The following is a 16,478-nucleotide window of genomic DNA, read 5'->3' as shown; positions in this document are numbered from 1 at the left end:
CAATTGAAATTTTTTGATGCGACTAAAAGCGGAGCAAAACGAAGCTATGACCTAACTAAAGTGTAATTTCAAAAATGTATGTAGATATCAAGTCGAATATCAGCAAAAATCACTGAAATGGGCAAATGACCAGCTTCTGGGCCAATGGGCCCCGCGATCATAAATGGGCCCCCCGATCGTAAATGGGCTACCGAGGGTAAAATATTTCCGATTCCTATGGCGTATGCACATTTCAAACTTAGCCTACTAAGGGGCATGGATAAACTTATGGGTGTACAATACCGAGGAATAACCGAAACTTACACTGCACAGCTTCTAAGACCTTGATCTCCCTCACAATTCTATCGGTTGAATTCTAAGCCCTTGATCTCCCACATAACTCTATTGGTGGGATTCTAAGCTACTGATCTCCCTCATAAATCTATTGGTTGGATTCTAAGCACTTGATCTCCCTCAAAGATCTATCGGTTGGATTCTAAGGCCTTGATCTCGCTCATAACTATATCTGTTGGATTCTAAGCCCTTGATCTCCTTCATAACTCTATCGGTTGTATTCTAAGCCCTTGATTTCCCTCATAACTCCATCGGTTGGATTCTAAGCCCTTGATCTCCCTCATAACTCTATCAGTTGGATTCTAAGCCCTTGATCTCCCTCATAACTCTATCAGTTGGATTCTAAGCCATTGATCTACCTCATAACTCTATCGGTTGGAGAGATCAACAAAGTCCTGGTGCAAAAACAGAAATTGGTACTGTACACATTTTGGGGCCCCAGACGAAAAATGATATCAGTGCATCTTGGGTGGGGACATTTTCTATCGGTTGAGGAGCTAGTTGGATTATGACTAACGTGGCCATTTTTATTTTCACTCAAATCGGGACATTGTTAAAACACTATTCAAAACATTACACGTTACCACTTCCTAACCTAAGCAGACCACAATACGCAAAAATCAGGAACGAATTGCGATGAAAAACCAATTGCAAATCACGTCAGACGGCGTGCGAGTGAAGTAGACGGTGACGGGCGTGGTGACGTTGCCCACCCCGCCGCCCGCGCGCTCCGTCAAGCAAGCTCCATATATTACTTACGCGTGATAGTTAGATGCTATTCGAGACTCTTCACTGAAAACGGGACAAATCTGCGTCCTGAAGCTTTCTCCGGGGACACGGGGACGGAGTACCGAAAAAAGAGACAGTCCTGATCAAAACGGGTCGTATGGTCACGTTAGTTATGACAAAGTTTTGCCCGACCCCGTCACCGAAATTGATCGAGGATCAGTAATGGACTATCTATTGACGTATCATTTACCATATTAAGCACAATGGTTAAATAGTTATGAACAGTACGGCGCTGGTACCAAGAACGTATATATGTATAAGAAAGTTGGGCCACGATGTAATCGGTTTTACAATAACGCCGCCCTAAAATCCGCGTGCAGCGCGCGCTTGAACTAGAAACGGTTTTAACCTTTAGCGGGCGCCGCACGCGGTTTTTTTTGGCGGAGTTATTCTGTAACCGATTGCACCATGGCACCAGGCGCCAATTTGATCGTTCAATGTTCATATATACGTTCTTGTTGGTACTCATAAAAATCTAAAATACGGTTAAAATCATAATATAATGGGCATATGACCAACGTTTGATCGTCCGGTCGCTTAAAATTAGTATTGGGATATCGAGGTTCGACAACGCACTATCAATTTACGTTTTACTACAAACTACTTGAGAGTAAATGCACGGATGGAAGCGGCTACGTACCGCGTGATCAAATCCAAATTTGGGATAGTGTGTAAAAACGGTTAAATAAAAACAGGGAAAATGTTTACTCCGACTATGCTATGTAGAAGACGCTACACAACATTAAGGGCTTTTTCACTTCTCACGAGTTAATTGGAAAGTGCTTAATTAAATAGAAACGGGCTTCAGCATAGTCGGAGTAAAAATTTTCATCATTGCATTTGTTTGCCAGTGAAATAACTAGCATCTCAGTGAGCTGCTCACATTGGCTACTAACTGTTCTGTGGAAATTGAAAAAAACTTTATGAACCACTCAGTGGCTTCCGAAATCCCGAACACATCTCTCACGTTACAAATACCTACTACATGTCATTCGAAGGTAGGTGGGCTATTCTGTAAAAATCAAAAATTACAAAAAAAGTCGATCTGTCAAAAATGGCAATGCGCATGTGGAGAAGGGGCGGATATCGAAATATCATATTATCGATTATTTAAGTTCAAGTTAACGTAGTGGCAGTATGTTACGATACATCCGGTATTTTAGTCAAATCATAAACTAAATGCTTAACCTCTTTTATTTTTGGTGCCCAAGAGTTAAAGGAAGTGTCAGCTCGACGTGAAGATGCTTAAGCTACATTTTGACTCAAAAGGCGGGACATACATATATATATATATATATATATATATATATATATATATATATATCCAGTAAAGTCGTTTTTTCGAAGAATCGGATAGATTCATTGGCATCTCTAATAACAAGGGCCTTATCATAATACAACTAGGTGGTAATGATAATAGAGCCAGAGATAATATATAGGGTGTTTCAAAAGGTTATGCAAAAATTTTAAGGAGTTGTAGGGGGTGAGTTGAGTCGTATAACCAGAAAAAATAACTGTGACACTCAACGGCTGACTAGTAGTAACAAATAAGTGTGATAAGCAGAAGTAAAAAATAAGAGTGACACTGATCGAAGGAATCTTCGATGCTTTCAAAGTATGACTAGACGTAACAAATAAGTGTAAATATGTATATATGTAATAAACATTCAGAGTGCCCTATAAGTGAGAAGTCCATTGCAATTTATAATGAAAAATGAAATTCTTCACCAATTATTGCATAGCGGTCGCTATTCAGCGGACATCTTTTACGCTCGGGCTTCCGTTGAATTCCAACGTTACGATAATTATATCAAAAGTCAAAATTTTAGCCAGAGATTCCAACAGTAGATGTCTCCTGAATAGCGACCGCCATGCAATAATTGGTGAAGAATTTTATTATAAATTGCAATGGACTGCTCACATATAGGGCACTCTGAATGTTTATTAGTTTAACTGATATCGGCAGATCTCCGAGTAAAGCCAGAGTTCCTACACAGTACTGATGAGCCCCAAAAGGGCGAAACCGGTCTGCTGTTGGAATCTCTGGCTAAAATTTTGACTTTTGATATGCATGTGGTACGGAACTAACAAGGAGAGTACCCGAGGTGTTTATTGGCGATTTTGTTCAAAGTCGGGCGTAATGTAGACCTATATGAGATATGAAATTTCCCAAAAGGAGACGTTGCACTACCCATTCGTTTTGCTATAGCAACCGAAAATGTTTAATATATCGAGGAATATGTGAAATATACAGTCTGAGGTACTATTTATTTTACGGGTAGTCACGTTTACTACATTGAAGAATATGTAAAATATACAGTTTGAAGTACTGCATATTTGACGGGTAGTCATGTTTATTACATTGCAGAATGTGTGAAATATACAGTTTTAAGTATTGTATAATTTACGGGTTCGCATGTGTATTATATTGAAGAATGTGTAAAAATACAGTTTGAAGTACTGCATATTTGACGGGTAGTCACGGTTATTACATTGCAGAATATTGTTAAGAAATTATGAGATGGTGTCTAAGTTAAACTGTGAAGAACCCTGTGATCTTGTTCCCAACCGCACTCGTACCCGTGAAACTAATCAACAACCCTAGGCATGGACATCAATCCGTCTCTAGGGATTGAATCGTTTGAGCACGAAGGCGTCGGTACTCTCCGCCCTATCGCCATTTACACTGGCTATTTATATCGAGTGAGAGCGCAGCGGGGGGGGGGGGGGGTCGGAACAGGGTACACAATATATTAAAAAATATATTTACAAAGGTTTTTTATATTTACAGGTAAATGGTCTAAATGTTAGTTTTATCTTAACAATATATAAAATATACAGTTGGAAGTACTGCATATTTGACGGGTAGTCATGTTTATTATATTGCAGAATGTGTTAAATATACAGTTGGAAGAATTGTATAATTTACGGGTACTCATGTTTATTATATTGAAGAATGTGTAAAATATACAGTTGGAAGTACTGTTTTAGTAAAGACAAGATCGACCTCAAAATGCCAAGATCCTGGATAAATGCCAAGGAGTGGCAACATTGTTCGAGAGTTTGAAGAAACGAAGTTCTACGATCTAAGAATCTGCATTTTTCCTGCAAAGACTATTAATACGCTTCGCTAACTAGACAGACGTCGCCCTACAAAAAATCGTTACCCCATTAGAAACACGGGAGAAGCTTCTGACCAGCCGTTAGAGGAGCCAGTAGTAGCACTGCTGAAGTGCAGAACAAACGTCGACCATCGTATGCGGTAGAGTCCGACGCCGAAAATAAAAGAAAATTAATCGTTATGTCGATCAGTACAAAAAGGTCAACAAAATTACAATAAGTTCCTTCTTTTGCCTGGAATTCAGCAACTTAAAACATTAGCGTATCACAGCAATAATTCAAATATTGATGATTAAAGAGTGACAAAAACGTCATTGAATAAAATATTAGAGATTTTTTTATACTGCGTAACAGGAGAGATAAAAATTAGTACCTTAAAGGGAGTATGTAGTTCCATGTTTATGGTGGATCAACGAGTTCCGCATTTCCACCACCAGGTTTAACAAAGCTAGGAGGGTTTGGTGCTAGTTACCTAAGAACGAGTTTTAGCAGACGATTTTGGGATTTAAGTGAGCGCTTATAATAATAAATGTAACGTTCCACCCAGTAGCGTAGCCGGGATTTAATTTCGGAGGGGGCACACAATGGAAACAAATAAAATACATAAATTGTATATACACGTGCCACCTGTGCCCCCTAACTACGCCACTGGTTCCAACTGAATAGTTTATTATTATTTGGTAAAAGTAAGAGTATACTTTTACCTTTAAAATATATTTTTATTAGAAAAACATACTGTCATTAAAAAATAGCGTTACGAAAATAAACTTATGGTGTTATGTAATAAATGTGGTCTAAAATATTAAAAGTTCTCGTTATGAACTTGTGAATTTTTCCCTTCAAACATGTATATTTTAGCTTCCCATATATGTAAAACATACAGTTTTCAAATACATAAAACGTATTTACGACATCAAACTGTACTTTTAACGTAAGCTAACTTACTTAAAGAAAGCATTATATTTATGTTAATTTTGCAATGTGCACTGACAATTTCACAGATATTTTCCCTGTAATTTATACAGATTTAAAGTGTGCTAAAGGTTTTTACGTACCTCTTCGGTACTTTTTACGGTAAACACCTTTCTTAAAGAATACACGTTATTCCGGTAAATATTATCTTTGAAAAATACCAAAGCCCGGTAATATTTACAGGACTATTCTGTCAACGTGTTGCATCATATTTTCATGTAAAAATTTTCTGTTAAAACTACGGTTTTTTCTCTCAGTGTATAGTACTGGAAAATATCAAATATAAGTTACAGAATGCAACAATAAAATTATATATATATAACGAATAAACATTTAAATTCCTAAATATTTTCACGACGCCACTTATCTTTATTAGCCCTCCAGGTAACCAGAACGTGTTTAACTATATACAAGTGATGAAAATTTCCTGACAATCCAAGGGCTTCCTCTAAGGAGATTTCCCGGTTCCGCATGCGCCATTCAAAGATATCTTCATCGCTTTCACCAACCGGACAATGAAAGAGTACATAGGCGATGTCTTCATAGGCATTCCCACACAGCTTGCAGGCCGGTTCAAAACCAAACAACCGATGTTGCCTCTCTCCCGTCAGAAGGCAGCCCGTTCTAGCGTCGAACAGGAGGCCACTACACCAAGAACCATCATAACACGATTCGCTCTGTGGCTTCTGTTTCACTTGGTAGAGCTTCAGACTATTCTTGCTTTTGACATCATTACGCCAACGCCTCTCCGCCGCTTCATGAACATCTCGTGCTACTACAGCAGCCCATTCTCTCTCGTTCGTCGCTGTATTCCGGGTCGTGCCATTGCCAAAGACACGATCAAGCTGTGCCATACGCTTAAGTAGCCAGGTCTCAACTCCTTGAAGCCTCAGCGATCTAAAAACTAGACCAGGAAGCATGGACGCCGGCATAAGTAACAGCCGCCCTAGGTATTTCAGCTTATTCGTAGCTTCACGTTCCTCCATGCTGCTCCAACCCATTTCACCTTTAATTGCAGCCTTAGCCGCGAAAGGGCCCGCCGCAAGTGCAGCACGGCCAACTTATCTCTGAGCATATTCAAAGGCTGTGATTGAGACCCGGGAATACGGTAGAACATCGTTTGCATACGTGATGGTGGGTACCGCCACAGCTTTCCACAAAGTCCTAGATACACTGTATTTGTTATATGATCCATCCGCCATATTCTTGACCGCCCACCGTAGACGAGTAGTTTTAGCTACAAGGTTGCGCTCATGATTTTCCATATAGTTAGGCTTGGAACAGAACAGGACACCAAGATAGCTTTACTCTTCCACCACTTCCAAAGAGGCGTTTTGCAACGTAAAGGGGACTGGGCTAGCTTCCTTTGACGTACCAAACATCAAAACTTTTGATTTCTCTGGGCTAAACCTTAACGCCTTGGAATTAGCATAAGCGGAACATCTATCCAACAGCTCCTGTAAATCCGCCACAGAATGTGCCAAAAGAAGAATGTCATATGCAAACAGTAAGCCAGGGATCGACACTTTGCCAACAGAGGCACCTTTATCCTTCTCCACCTTTTCGATCTTAGGGCCAACTCCCGACTCGGACAAACTCACCGCAAGGCCATTGATATAAGAAATTAACAGTACGGGGGACAGTGGACACCCCTGACGCAAACCTACACCACACCTCAACGCCTCAGTAGTAACACCTTGGGCTGTGTATATATACGAGCTATCAGCGTACAGTTTTTGAATAAAGCACAAAAATAATGTCCGAAATCCTTCTACCTCTTCGAAAACCATACTGAGCTTCATCGAGCAAGCCGTTTATTTCCATATACCCGCTAATTACGTTCTTTCCCAAGTATGGCATACACTTTGTGGAAGACCGACGTTACTGCTATAGGACGATAGGAACTGAGTTCTTCCTCAGCCTTTCCCTTTCCTTTGAAAACCACGTGACTCTTTCCAGCTATCCGGAATATCATCTTGATGCATAATTTCGTTAAACAGAAACCAAATACAATCCTTTGCCGGTACAGCCAACTTCGATTTCACGCGTAATCGAAATTGGCTGTACCCCGGTAGCGCCCCGGTTCTTTTTATTTTAGGACTACACCACTGCGGTATTTGTTCCAAATACCAACTTAAAGTATTTCCTAGACCACTTATTTTTTGGTAAGGGCACAGATTGAATCACATTTTAAAAACACAGAAGAAAATCTTCCTAGACAAGCATACCAATTTGCTTCAAATTGCATGTATTTATCAGGTTGTATAATTTTGCTATCATTACCAACAGCTAGGAACTCAGTTTCAAATATTATTTTATGTTCATTCAAAATATTTGAATAATAATAATCAGCTAGGCTAATACCCAAGGCACCACCCTAGGCCTAAGTCATCATGCGACTTTTGAAGCCCTTAATTCAGGTGGCCGGGTTACAATGCGTAGGAGGGTGGTGGCAAGCCCTGCATGCCACGAGATCGAGCCAACAGCTCCCTACACTAACTATTACCGTTAACCTCAACAAGTTTTTATGGAAGGGGAAACCGAAGACCTCGGGGGAAAAACCCCTTAAACCAGTGGGGAGAGAACTTGCAAACTCAACGCAGAAGGAGTTGTTCCGAGTTTGCACCCAGTGCCACCAGCTGGGATCGAACACGGCTCCTCTTGCTGCGAGGCGAAAGTGCTAACCACTCCGCCAAAAATTAATATCACATTTTGAAGATGAATAGGTAGTGCAGGTGGTCAAACATTCATTTTCTGTCAAGGAACTTGAACCAAAATATTCTACCAGTTGAAATCGAGGATTTTTAAAAAAGTCCTTCTTCCTTATCAAAGGTTAACCTGGCCATAGCTTTTTGAGATAATGATTCCTCACTTGTTGTTATTTTAGTTAAACTATTTTCAATATCACGCCCTAGTTTGGAATTTTTCTTAGGCATTGGTTCTCGAACGAGCTCGAACCCATCCAACTCAATCGCCGAGGCTAGGAATTTTCGTTCAGATGCGATAGCAGACGACGCGTAACAGAAGGGGCGGGCCCACGAATGGCGCGAAGTTTATAGACCAACCTCCTTTTGACGAGGATGCCTACAGCACTATAGCTGATCCATATTCATGGGTAAATGAATAAATTCATGGTACCATCAAAGGTTTATCCGCCATCACTTCTACTTATAAATGTCAAATACGGTGCCAGATTGGCGACAGTCATAAAATACGGACCAACTACAAACAATGCGTAGAAAAATACATTGACAGGGAAATACCCCTGATCTCCACGAATTTCCAAGAAAATATAAATAATGGTGGGCTTTGGGGCGAAATGGAGAGAAATGGGTCCTTGCTCTTAAAAATGACAAAGGGCCAAAACAAGGTAGTGCAGGACGGCAAGAACAAAGCGAAAGGGGAGCCGAGGTCAGAGGTCCCAGGACGACTTTCTATAGAAAAGGTGGGCTAAAAAGGGTCAAATGGACTGGCTGGCGTCCAGGCAGATAGGTGAAATTTGAGATATGCACGTGAGAAAGCTAAAATATTGTGAATATTATAAATAATAGGCCAATTTATTTTCTTCACTTGGATCATTTTAATGCTGCAAATTAAGCGATTTTTATTGATATTTAAATTTAAAAAAATTAAACTTGGGTGGGTTCCATATTTAGTTTTATATAGAATATTTTCAGTTATATTGACAACAAATAATAATAAATTTAATAATCAGCTAGGCTAATTGACCGATTTCATACCTTTACATTGTAAGGTATAACAGGCTTATTTACCTGCTTTTATACCCTAACATGGCAGTATTTTCACTCGACTAAGTCATCGAGCAACTTTTAAAGCCTTTAATTCAGTTAGCCGGGTTACAATGCGTAGGAGGATGGTGTTAAACCCCTCATATGCCACGCGAACTAACATATCCCTACACCAACTAACAATTTAAATGCCATAACTCTATCACTTACATTTTTCAAAATAGAGCTATTAAAAATTTAATAAAATCCTGTTTTGAACACTGTACCTAAAAACCTAAATTGGGCCAGTGTTGCGAAAGCGGCTCGAGAAACGGCTGGGGCTTAAACTACGTTGAATATATGACGTTGTGCGTTTTTAAAAATTCAGTGTCTAATTGCAGTCGCTAAGAAACCGCACCGTGGAAAAAAATACTCTTACCAGAAAGTGAATTTAACTAACAGAACCTGCAAAATAGACTATTTCATTTAACCGATTGTTTTATTAATAAAAAATAGACTATTAAATATCTGTACAGTCATATCAAGTTTGAATCAATATTCCCAATAAAATCAGACTTCAAGGTTTGTAAGCCATTTTTGCCAATGATTATTAGTTATTTTAAATTATCCTATGAAGTGTGGCTATCGGCAGTGGCGGCTGCATAGGGGATACAGGGGTTCATTGTACCCTCTTATATTTCATGCGGGGGGTACAACCAATTTATTTGTACCCCCCCAAATTGCCCCAAAAAAGATTTGGTCTATAATTTTACAAAAACCTCGAAATATTAATAACATTATACATATTATAATACTATATTCATATAATTATACAAATTAAGCTATAGATTTAATTCAATACTGAATTAGACTTGCAATTAGCTAAACACTGCTCTATTGTTGTGAAAATCATTATATATACTCAGTTGCAGATTAAGAGAGACAAAATATCTAGTACATTTGGCGGAAAGATACTAGCACGAAGTTCCGGTGAATCGGCGACGGGAATTTAGAATTTGGCCTGTTTACAGTTGAATTTCTAAGTATAACCGCGTGAGTTATATAATTTTGGAAAATACCGTCTACTGCTTTATATTTCAAAGTGATAATAATTAATTAACATAGATAAGATTTAAAAGTAGGTGTAATATTTTTTTTAGTACTTCAAGTGAGGCATATCTAAACAATTCCGTTTGTTGAGTCCAGGGTAAGTATAGAACGGGTAATGCCGAGATTACCACGTTGACGACCATAAACGTGCGATTTGATGATTGTTTAGGAGAATAATTCAATGAATATAATGAAGCTTAAAAATAATAATCTACATTTAATATTTATTGATCACTTTGAAATTTGCGCAATAGACATTTTTAAAATGGATTAATATAACAAGCGTAGGAACCTTTAGGAATTCAACAGAAAATAGGCCAAATTCGAAATTCACACCGCCGATTTACCGGAAATTCGTGCTGGTATCTTTCTACCAAATGTACTAGATCTTTTGCCTTTCTTAACCTGCAACTAAGTATAGCAAATATGCAGTAGATTTTTAGAAAAACAAACAAAAAGACCGAAATCATCAGCGTTTTGGGTTTAATAAACACATTTTTTTTTCAAAACGCTATAGTACAGAAGTAACCAATCATAGAGATAGAAAATAAGTAGAGGGCCAACCAGGGGGGGGGGAAGAGCTTTTTTCTGTTATGGAAATTTCATCCCTCCGCGGCATGCGTTATAGGGAAGAAGTACGTAGCGCCACCACACCGTTCTGAACGAACTAGAAATAGACGTAAGAAACAAACTACAGCTTTTGAAAGACCAAATTTTTTAGGCTTTAAGGAAGTTCCTGTAACTTGTAATAGGCTTTATTATCATAAATAAAGTAAAATTTTTGAAGTTTGAAATATTACTTTTTTTACAATTTTGAATGAATTATAATAATTTAACTATAGTAATTATGTAAATTTAAATAAGTGGTTGAAGCTTGTGAAGTTGCAAATTGGATTTTATCTTCAACAAAACCGGGAGAAAAGTATACAATTTTAATGGTTTAATAATATTTGTGATATCGGTATATATAAAAACAACTTTATAGCGGACTTACAGCTAACATAATGATTTGGTTAGTTCGGAGACACTCGAGATTAATAATATACATCTAGCACCTACTGTTGCACGGAAACATTAAAACTCCCAAAACGTCTTCGGATGTCCAAGATGAAACGTTCTATAGTCTCGACACTCTCGAGTTAGAAGTGTCATCCTCAGATAAAGAATATACAGAAGAAAATTGTTGCCTTAATAATTAATATTCCGTGATTAATGTTATTTAAAATTTGTAGTCAGTATGGATGGATTTTGAATTTCAAATTTATTCATTATAAATCGTCTTAAACATCAATGCACTAGGTTACACAGGCTACTTACCCTCCAAAAGGCTCTGGAAACTGAGAGAAACAAAGTTAGATTGCTGTGAAAACAACTTCATGTAACTATGAGAATATTTTTTTATTATGTAACTAAGCAAGCGCAGAATAGCAATAATTTAAAGCTTTCAACTCTAAAAAACTCTCTTCCCGAAATGAGAAAACGAAAGCTTTTATTGAATGTAGACGAAAGGTTTCGTCCAACTTCAATAGAACTGTTTAAATTTTTACACCAAACTGGATTGAACAGCAATACCCTCAGTTACTACGAAGCTTTGCCATGACAGTTAATTTTTATTCTCCAAAAGCATACAATTTCTTAAGAAAACACCTTTGTTTACCACATCCCAACCCTCTAGGAGAATGGATAAACCAAATCGGTCCAGCCTAGCTTCACAGCTGAAAGTTTTAACTACATTAAAAATGAGAGTGACAAATCAGATCATCAACTTTTAATAGCAATATCTATTGGTGAAACGTCAATCAAGAAACATACTAAATGGACAGGAAATGAATTTTCCGGATTCGTAAACTCAAGCCACTGACGAAATTGCAACATCAGGCCTTGTATTTATGGCTGTGGCTATCAACGGCCATTGGAAAGTCCCCATAGGCAGTGGTGCAGTCCTAAAAAAACAAAGAACCGGGGCGCTACCTACATGGGTACAGCAAACTTCAATTTCACGCGTAACCGAAGTTGGCTGTACCGGCTGCTATAAATGTACGTCCAACTTTGATTTTTCGCGTACCTATAGGCAAAGATAATATAACTACGTACCCTAGATTCGAAATCTCAGCGTTTCTCGATAGCCCGTTTTCTCGTGAGGCTTTTACTGAGTTCGCGCCGGAACTCGGAAAAATCGGGCTCCATAGCAGGGTGAGAGATAAGGAATTTCAATAGATAACCCAAAATTATTATACTCACCTTTAGTTTTCTTTCGTTTAGAAACATTTTTAGAGCTACAGGCATGATCCATTATTGTTTTAAAACAATATAACGCAAAAATATCTGGTATCTTGAAAACCGCAAGTCAAAAACCACGGCGCAATTTTCACTAAAACTTTACGTTTTAACTATATGTCGGTAGCCCTGCCAGCTGCATGGGAGTAGTTTTTTCCGACTTCCGCCGGGAACTCAGTAAGAGCCTGCGTTACGTTCAAGGCGCTTGATTTCCAATCTAGGGTACGTAGTTATATTATCTTTGCTATAGGTAACGATTTGAAATTGTTATGGTATTTTTCTGCGGGCAAAATTTATCATAAATTCACACACCCTTTATTCCAGAAAAATGATTTACGAAATAGAAGCAGGGCGCACCCTGGAAAGTTGGAAAAAAAAAAGAGGCAGGGCGCGCCCGGGCAAAATGGAAAAACCAAGGCGGGGTGGGGCCCTGCCTTTGAAAAAAGCACCGGGGCGACGCCCTGGCCCGCCCTGACCCGACTACACCACTGCCCATAGGATATAAGATTAAGTCAAATCAGCAGATACATCAACGATAGTCAAAAGAAAGAAGCAGTTCGAAGAAAACTTACCACAATAATCCTTTTCCAAGGCCAATTTTGTATGCAATGCCAGTCTATCAGAAATATACTATTACGATTGATAGTTGTATTTATTCTTGAAAATTTGAGGTAAATTTACCTTTCTTATCTCGAAATATCGTCTTTGTTTACATTCTGCAATAACGTCGTAGAGCCCAGCTGGTTGCCATAACGGGAGTTTAGTTTCTTAGATGGCCGTTTGTGGCGCCACGTATTTTCTTCCCTATAACGCATAGCTCGGGAATGGGATAGCACCACGGAACAAATCCTCAGATTTCATTGGGCCTCTATTTATTTTCTATCTCTATGTTACCAATATTTCATGGCGACGCCAGCGCCATCTGAATTTCTCACTGGAATTTTCAAAGCTATGCTATGGCGAAAAATCCCAGTCTTTTAACCATCTCTCTATAAAAGCAAGGATAGTAGATACAAGGACGAGAAAGTGTATTGGCGGCCTCTGTTGGAATATATCACCCAAAACGACCTAAACTCAAGGAGAGTTAGTTGTAAACCAAAAAAATGGCGGTCACCTAATTTTAGCGGTTCTAGACAAGGCTTAAGTGTTCAAAACAAATGGGAATTTTTTTAATTACGCCCGTAGTTTTATTTTTAATTTAACATAAAAATGGTTTTATCTTCTTTTTTTTTAATTTTATATTTAACCATTTTCAGACCGCACATAAGCCTGTTGTGGCTTCGTGGTCTTTGTTGATGATAAATAAATAAACAAATAACTACAATAATACTGTCCATTGTGAACCACGTCTTAACAATGGCCGCGGTTTGTTTACATCTACATGTAACTCCCCGTGAATATGAAGACGTTTAAAATTGAAATTGTTTTTCCTGCTTTCTCGTCCCTGTATCTACTGTTCTTGATAAAACTTGCCCTATACGCGACTCTCTAAGCCTTGTCATTAATTAATTTCTGAGCAACGCGTAATCTCTTAAACATTTTTAACTCGAAATCTCGTGATTTCGCACTATTCAATTTCACGCGCTGAGTCATGCGCTACAAACAAGTATATTTTAAATCTCTTCTTTTTAAAACTTGACTAAAAATATTTGCTAAAGATTTGCCTAATGTAATGGTGATTAAAATAGTTGGTTGTATTTGTTTCGCGTTATTGTCCTTTCCGGATAGCGTTTTCGGTCATGAATTGTCACTGCCATTACTTGTCGACGGACAACGTGAAGTCGACGAAAGATTATCGGATTCATCGTGGGATAGTGACGTTGAGGAACCGCTACCAAGGCCTCTATTCGAACGCCTTGTGAATCCTTATGGAACTGACGAGAAAGTCCTTGCTAGAGAGGAAAATGAACGTAATATGGAAGACGATGAAAACTGGGATAAAGATGACGGTTGGCACCTTGAAGATGACGAGATTGATGATGATGATGCAAAGAACCCGGAGACGGATTTAGATGACGAAGACGACGAAGTCAATGGATCAAGTGGAGGACGCGATTTCCAAGGACCAATTGAGTTTAACGATGACGAAGAAGGAGATGAATACATCGAGAAAGGGAAATACGACGACGACGAAGTGAAAAACCCAATCGTAGAACCATACTACGATGATGACGAGAGGGATTCGGAGAGTGAGTTGGAAGAATAGTTTTTGCTTTCACTGTATAGGACAGGATACGTTTGTTTAACCGTTTAGATTCTCTTGCTGCACCAGAAACTGCGGGTATTCATCCTATTTTCCATCCTCAAGAACCTACTCTAGTCAAAGTCCATGCTATTTCTCATCCACAAGAACCTACTCCAGACCAAGTGCATGCTATTTCCCATCCACCACAAGCTACTCCAGGCAAAGTGCATGCTATTTCCCATCCGCCAGAACCTACTCCAGACAAGGTGCATGCTATTTCTCAACCACAAGAACCTACTCCAGACAAAGTGCATGCTATTTCTCATCCACAAGAACCAACTCCAGACAAAGTTCATGCTATTTCCCATCCACCACAACCTACTCCAGGCAAAGTGCATGCTATTTCCCATCCGCCAGAACCTGCTCCAGACAAGGTGCATGCTATTTCCCATCCACCAGAACCTACTCCAGACAAAGCTCAAGCGATTTCCCATCCACCAGAACCTACTCCAGACAAAGGGCATGCTATTTCCCATCAGCCAGAACCTACTCCAGACAAAGTTCATGCTATTTCCGATCCACCAGAACCTACTCCAATAGTACGACCCGTGGGAGGTAGCCGACCCCAGGAACCTAAGCGTAAGAAAAGCAAACGTCCCAAACAAGGCCAAGATAGTTCTTTTACCACCAGAAAACGTCGCCCTGAGAACGCTTGGACATCACCTCTACATCTCCCTGAAATCGATTGGACATCACCTGCAATTACTACTTTACAGACCGTTAATTACACTACCTACAAGTGGTATTCGAAAAATATCAAAGGAAAAATTCATAAGGTAAATTTCGTTAACGTTTTTAATGATTACAAGCGATAGTTCAAATATTGTTTAATTCACATTAGCGGAAATGCGACCAAAACCTAACAGTATCAATGGCCAAAAAGTGCGATTGGGGACACGCAATGAAGTCCACGGATAAACGCAAATATCATAAATTTACGTTTTGCTGGTACGCCGCTAACTTTGTGAAATATACGATATTACACATTAATGTTTTTTTATCCTTAAGCGCGAGCAAAATTTATTTGGCCTGCGTAACGACAACCCTGGCTGACGGTAATTGCAAAATTGACGAAGACGGAAAGACATTAATCGGAATTCTGGCAAGTGGTCTCAATTCACTCAACTGCGAAAATTTCCAATATTGTAAAACCAGTGACAGACCTAACAATTCCACACGACTACCTGGACTCAAAACTTTTCTTTTGATAATTATCTGTTGGCTTCAAAATTTATTTATGTAATAATGTACCGCCAACTCAAATTGTTTTCATCTCAACGGTTATTATATTACGTTTCACAATGTTTTCTGAAAATTAAAACACTCGCTTGCTAATCTTAATTGCTTTTTTTTGTTCAAACATACGATAGAAAATATAACTCTACCTTTAACACTACCATAAACACGTGGCCTCCGGTATTTTATCGAATCTCTTACTACAATTAGATTAAAAATTATATTTGTCAGTTAATTGAATGCCAGATCAAAGGACATCGAACTTTTCTGTGGAAAATGCCTCTCTACGGATTTATTTCAAATTTGAATATGTTGTTAAGCCTGGTTAAAGGAGCAAAATTGTCCATAACCGATTTCCCCTAGCTCCTATGGTTTGTCCAGTATCAGTGGTCAAAATTCGACCAAACTGGTTAGTACAGTCTTTTTGTGGAATAATTGACGTTATATTTTTTTGCGTTGTAGTCTCGTGCGTCGCGGGTTCAGGTTAAATGACATATTATTAACTTTTCCATATTTAAAATCCAAACTACTTTACTTATTTTTCGTTCATTTTAACTTATTAAATTCAATGCATTTTCTTACATGGAATTATTTATAAATATTTTCCATAATAAATAAGAAAATATAATAAGTAAGAAATAATAAATAATTCGGAATATTTGTGATAA

The 16,478-nt window shown here is 38.5% G+C and overlaps 1 protein-coding gene across 3 annotated transcripts; it reads left to right on the top strand.

Moving 5' to 3' along the window:
• The first annotated feature begins 13,937 nt into the window (after positions 1–13,937).
• On the top strand, positions 13,938–15,901 carry LOC149945536 (uncharacterized). Of its 3 annotated transcripts, XM_090175281.1 has the most exons (5): positions 13,938–14,518; positions 14,584–15,060; positions 15,103–15,350; positions 15,416–15,522; positions 15,583–15,901. In XM_090175281.1, the coding sequence occupies exons 1-5, from the start codon at positions 14,002–14,004 to the stop codon at positions 15,815–15,817; spliced, it is 1,584 nt and encodes a 527-aa protein (XP_090031407.1). In that variant the 5' UTR covers positions 13,938–14,001; the 3' UTR covers positions 15,818–15,901. The 3 variants fall into 3 exon arrangements, with proteins under 3 accessions (XP_090031407.1, XP_090031406.1, XP_090031408.1); XM_090175280.1 differs by having other exon boundaries at positions 13,939–14,518; positions 14,584–15,350; XM_090175282.1 differs by lacking the exon at positions 15,416–15,522 and having other exon boundaries at positions 13,939–14,518; positions 14,584–15,350; positions 15,583–15,725.
• The last annotated feature ends 577 nt before the right edge of the window (positions 15,902–16,478 follow it).

This window comes from Leiobunum rupestre, chromosome 5 (genome assembly GCF_980474605.1).
Source record: "Leiobunum rupestre chromosome 5, qqLeiRupe1.1.hap1, whole genome shotgun sequence".
NCBI classification, from domain to species: Eukaryota; Metazoa; Arthropoda; class Arachnida; order Opiliones; family Sclerosomatidae; genus Leiobunum; species Leiobunum rupestre.
This window is presented reverse-complemented; position numbering and strand designations above follow the sequence as displayed.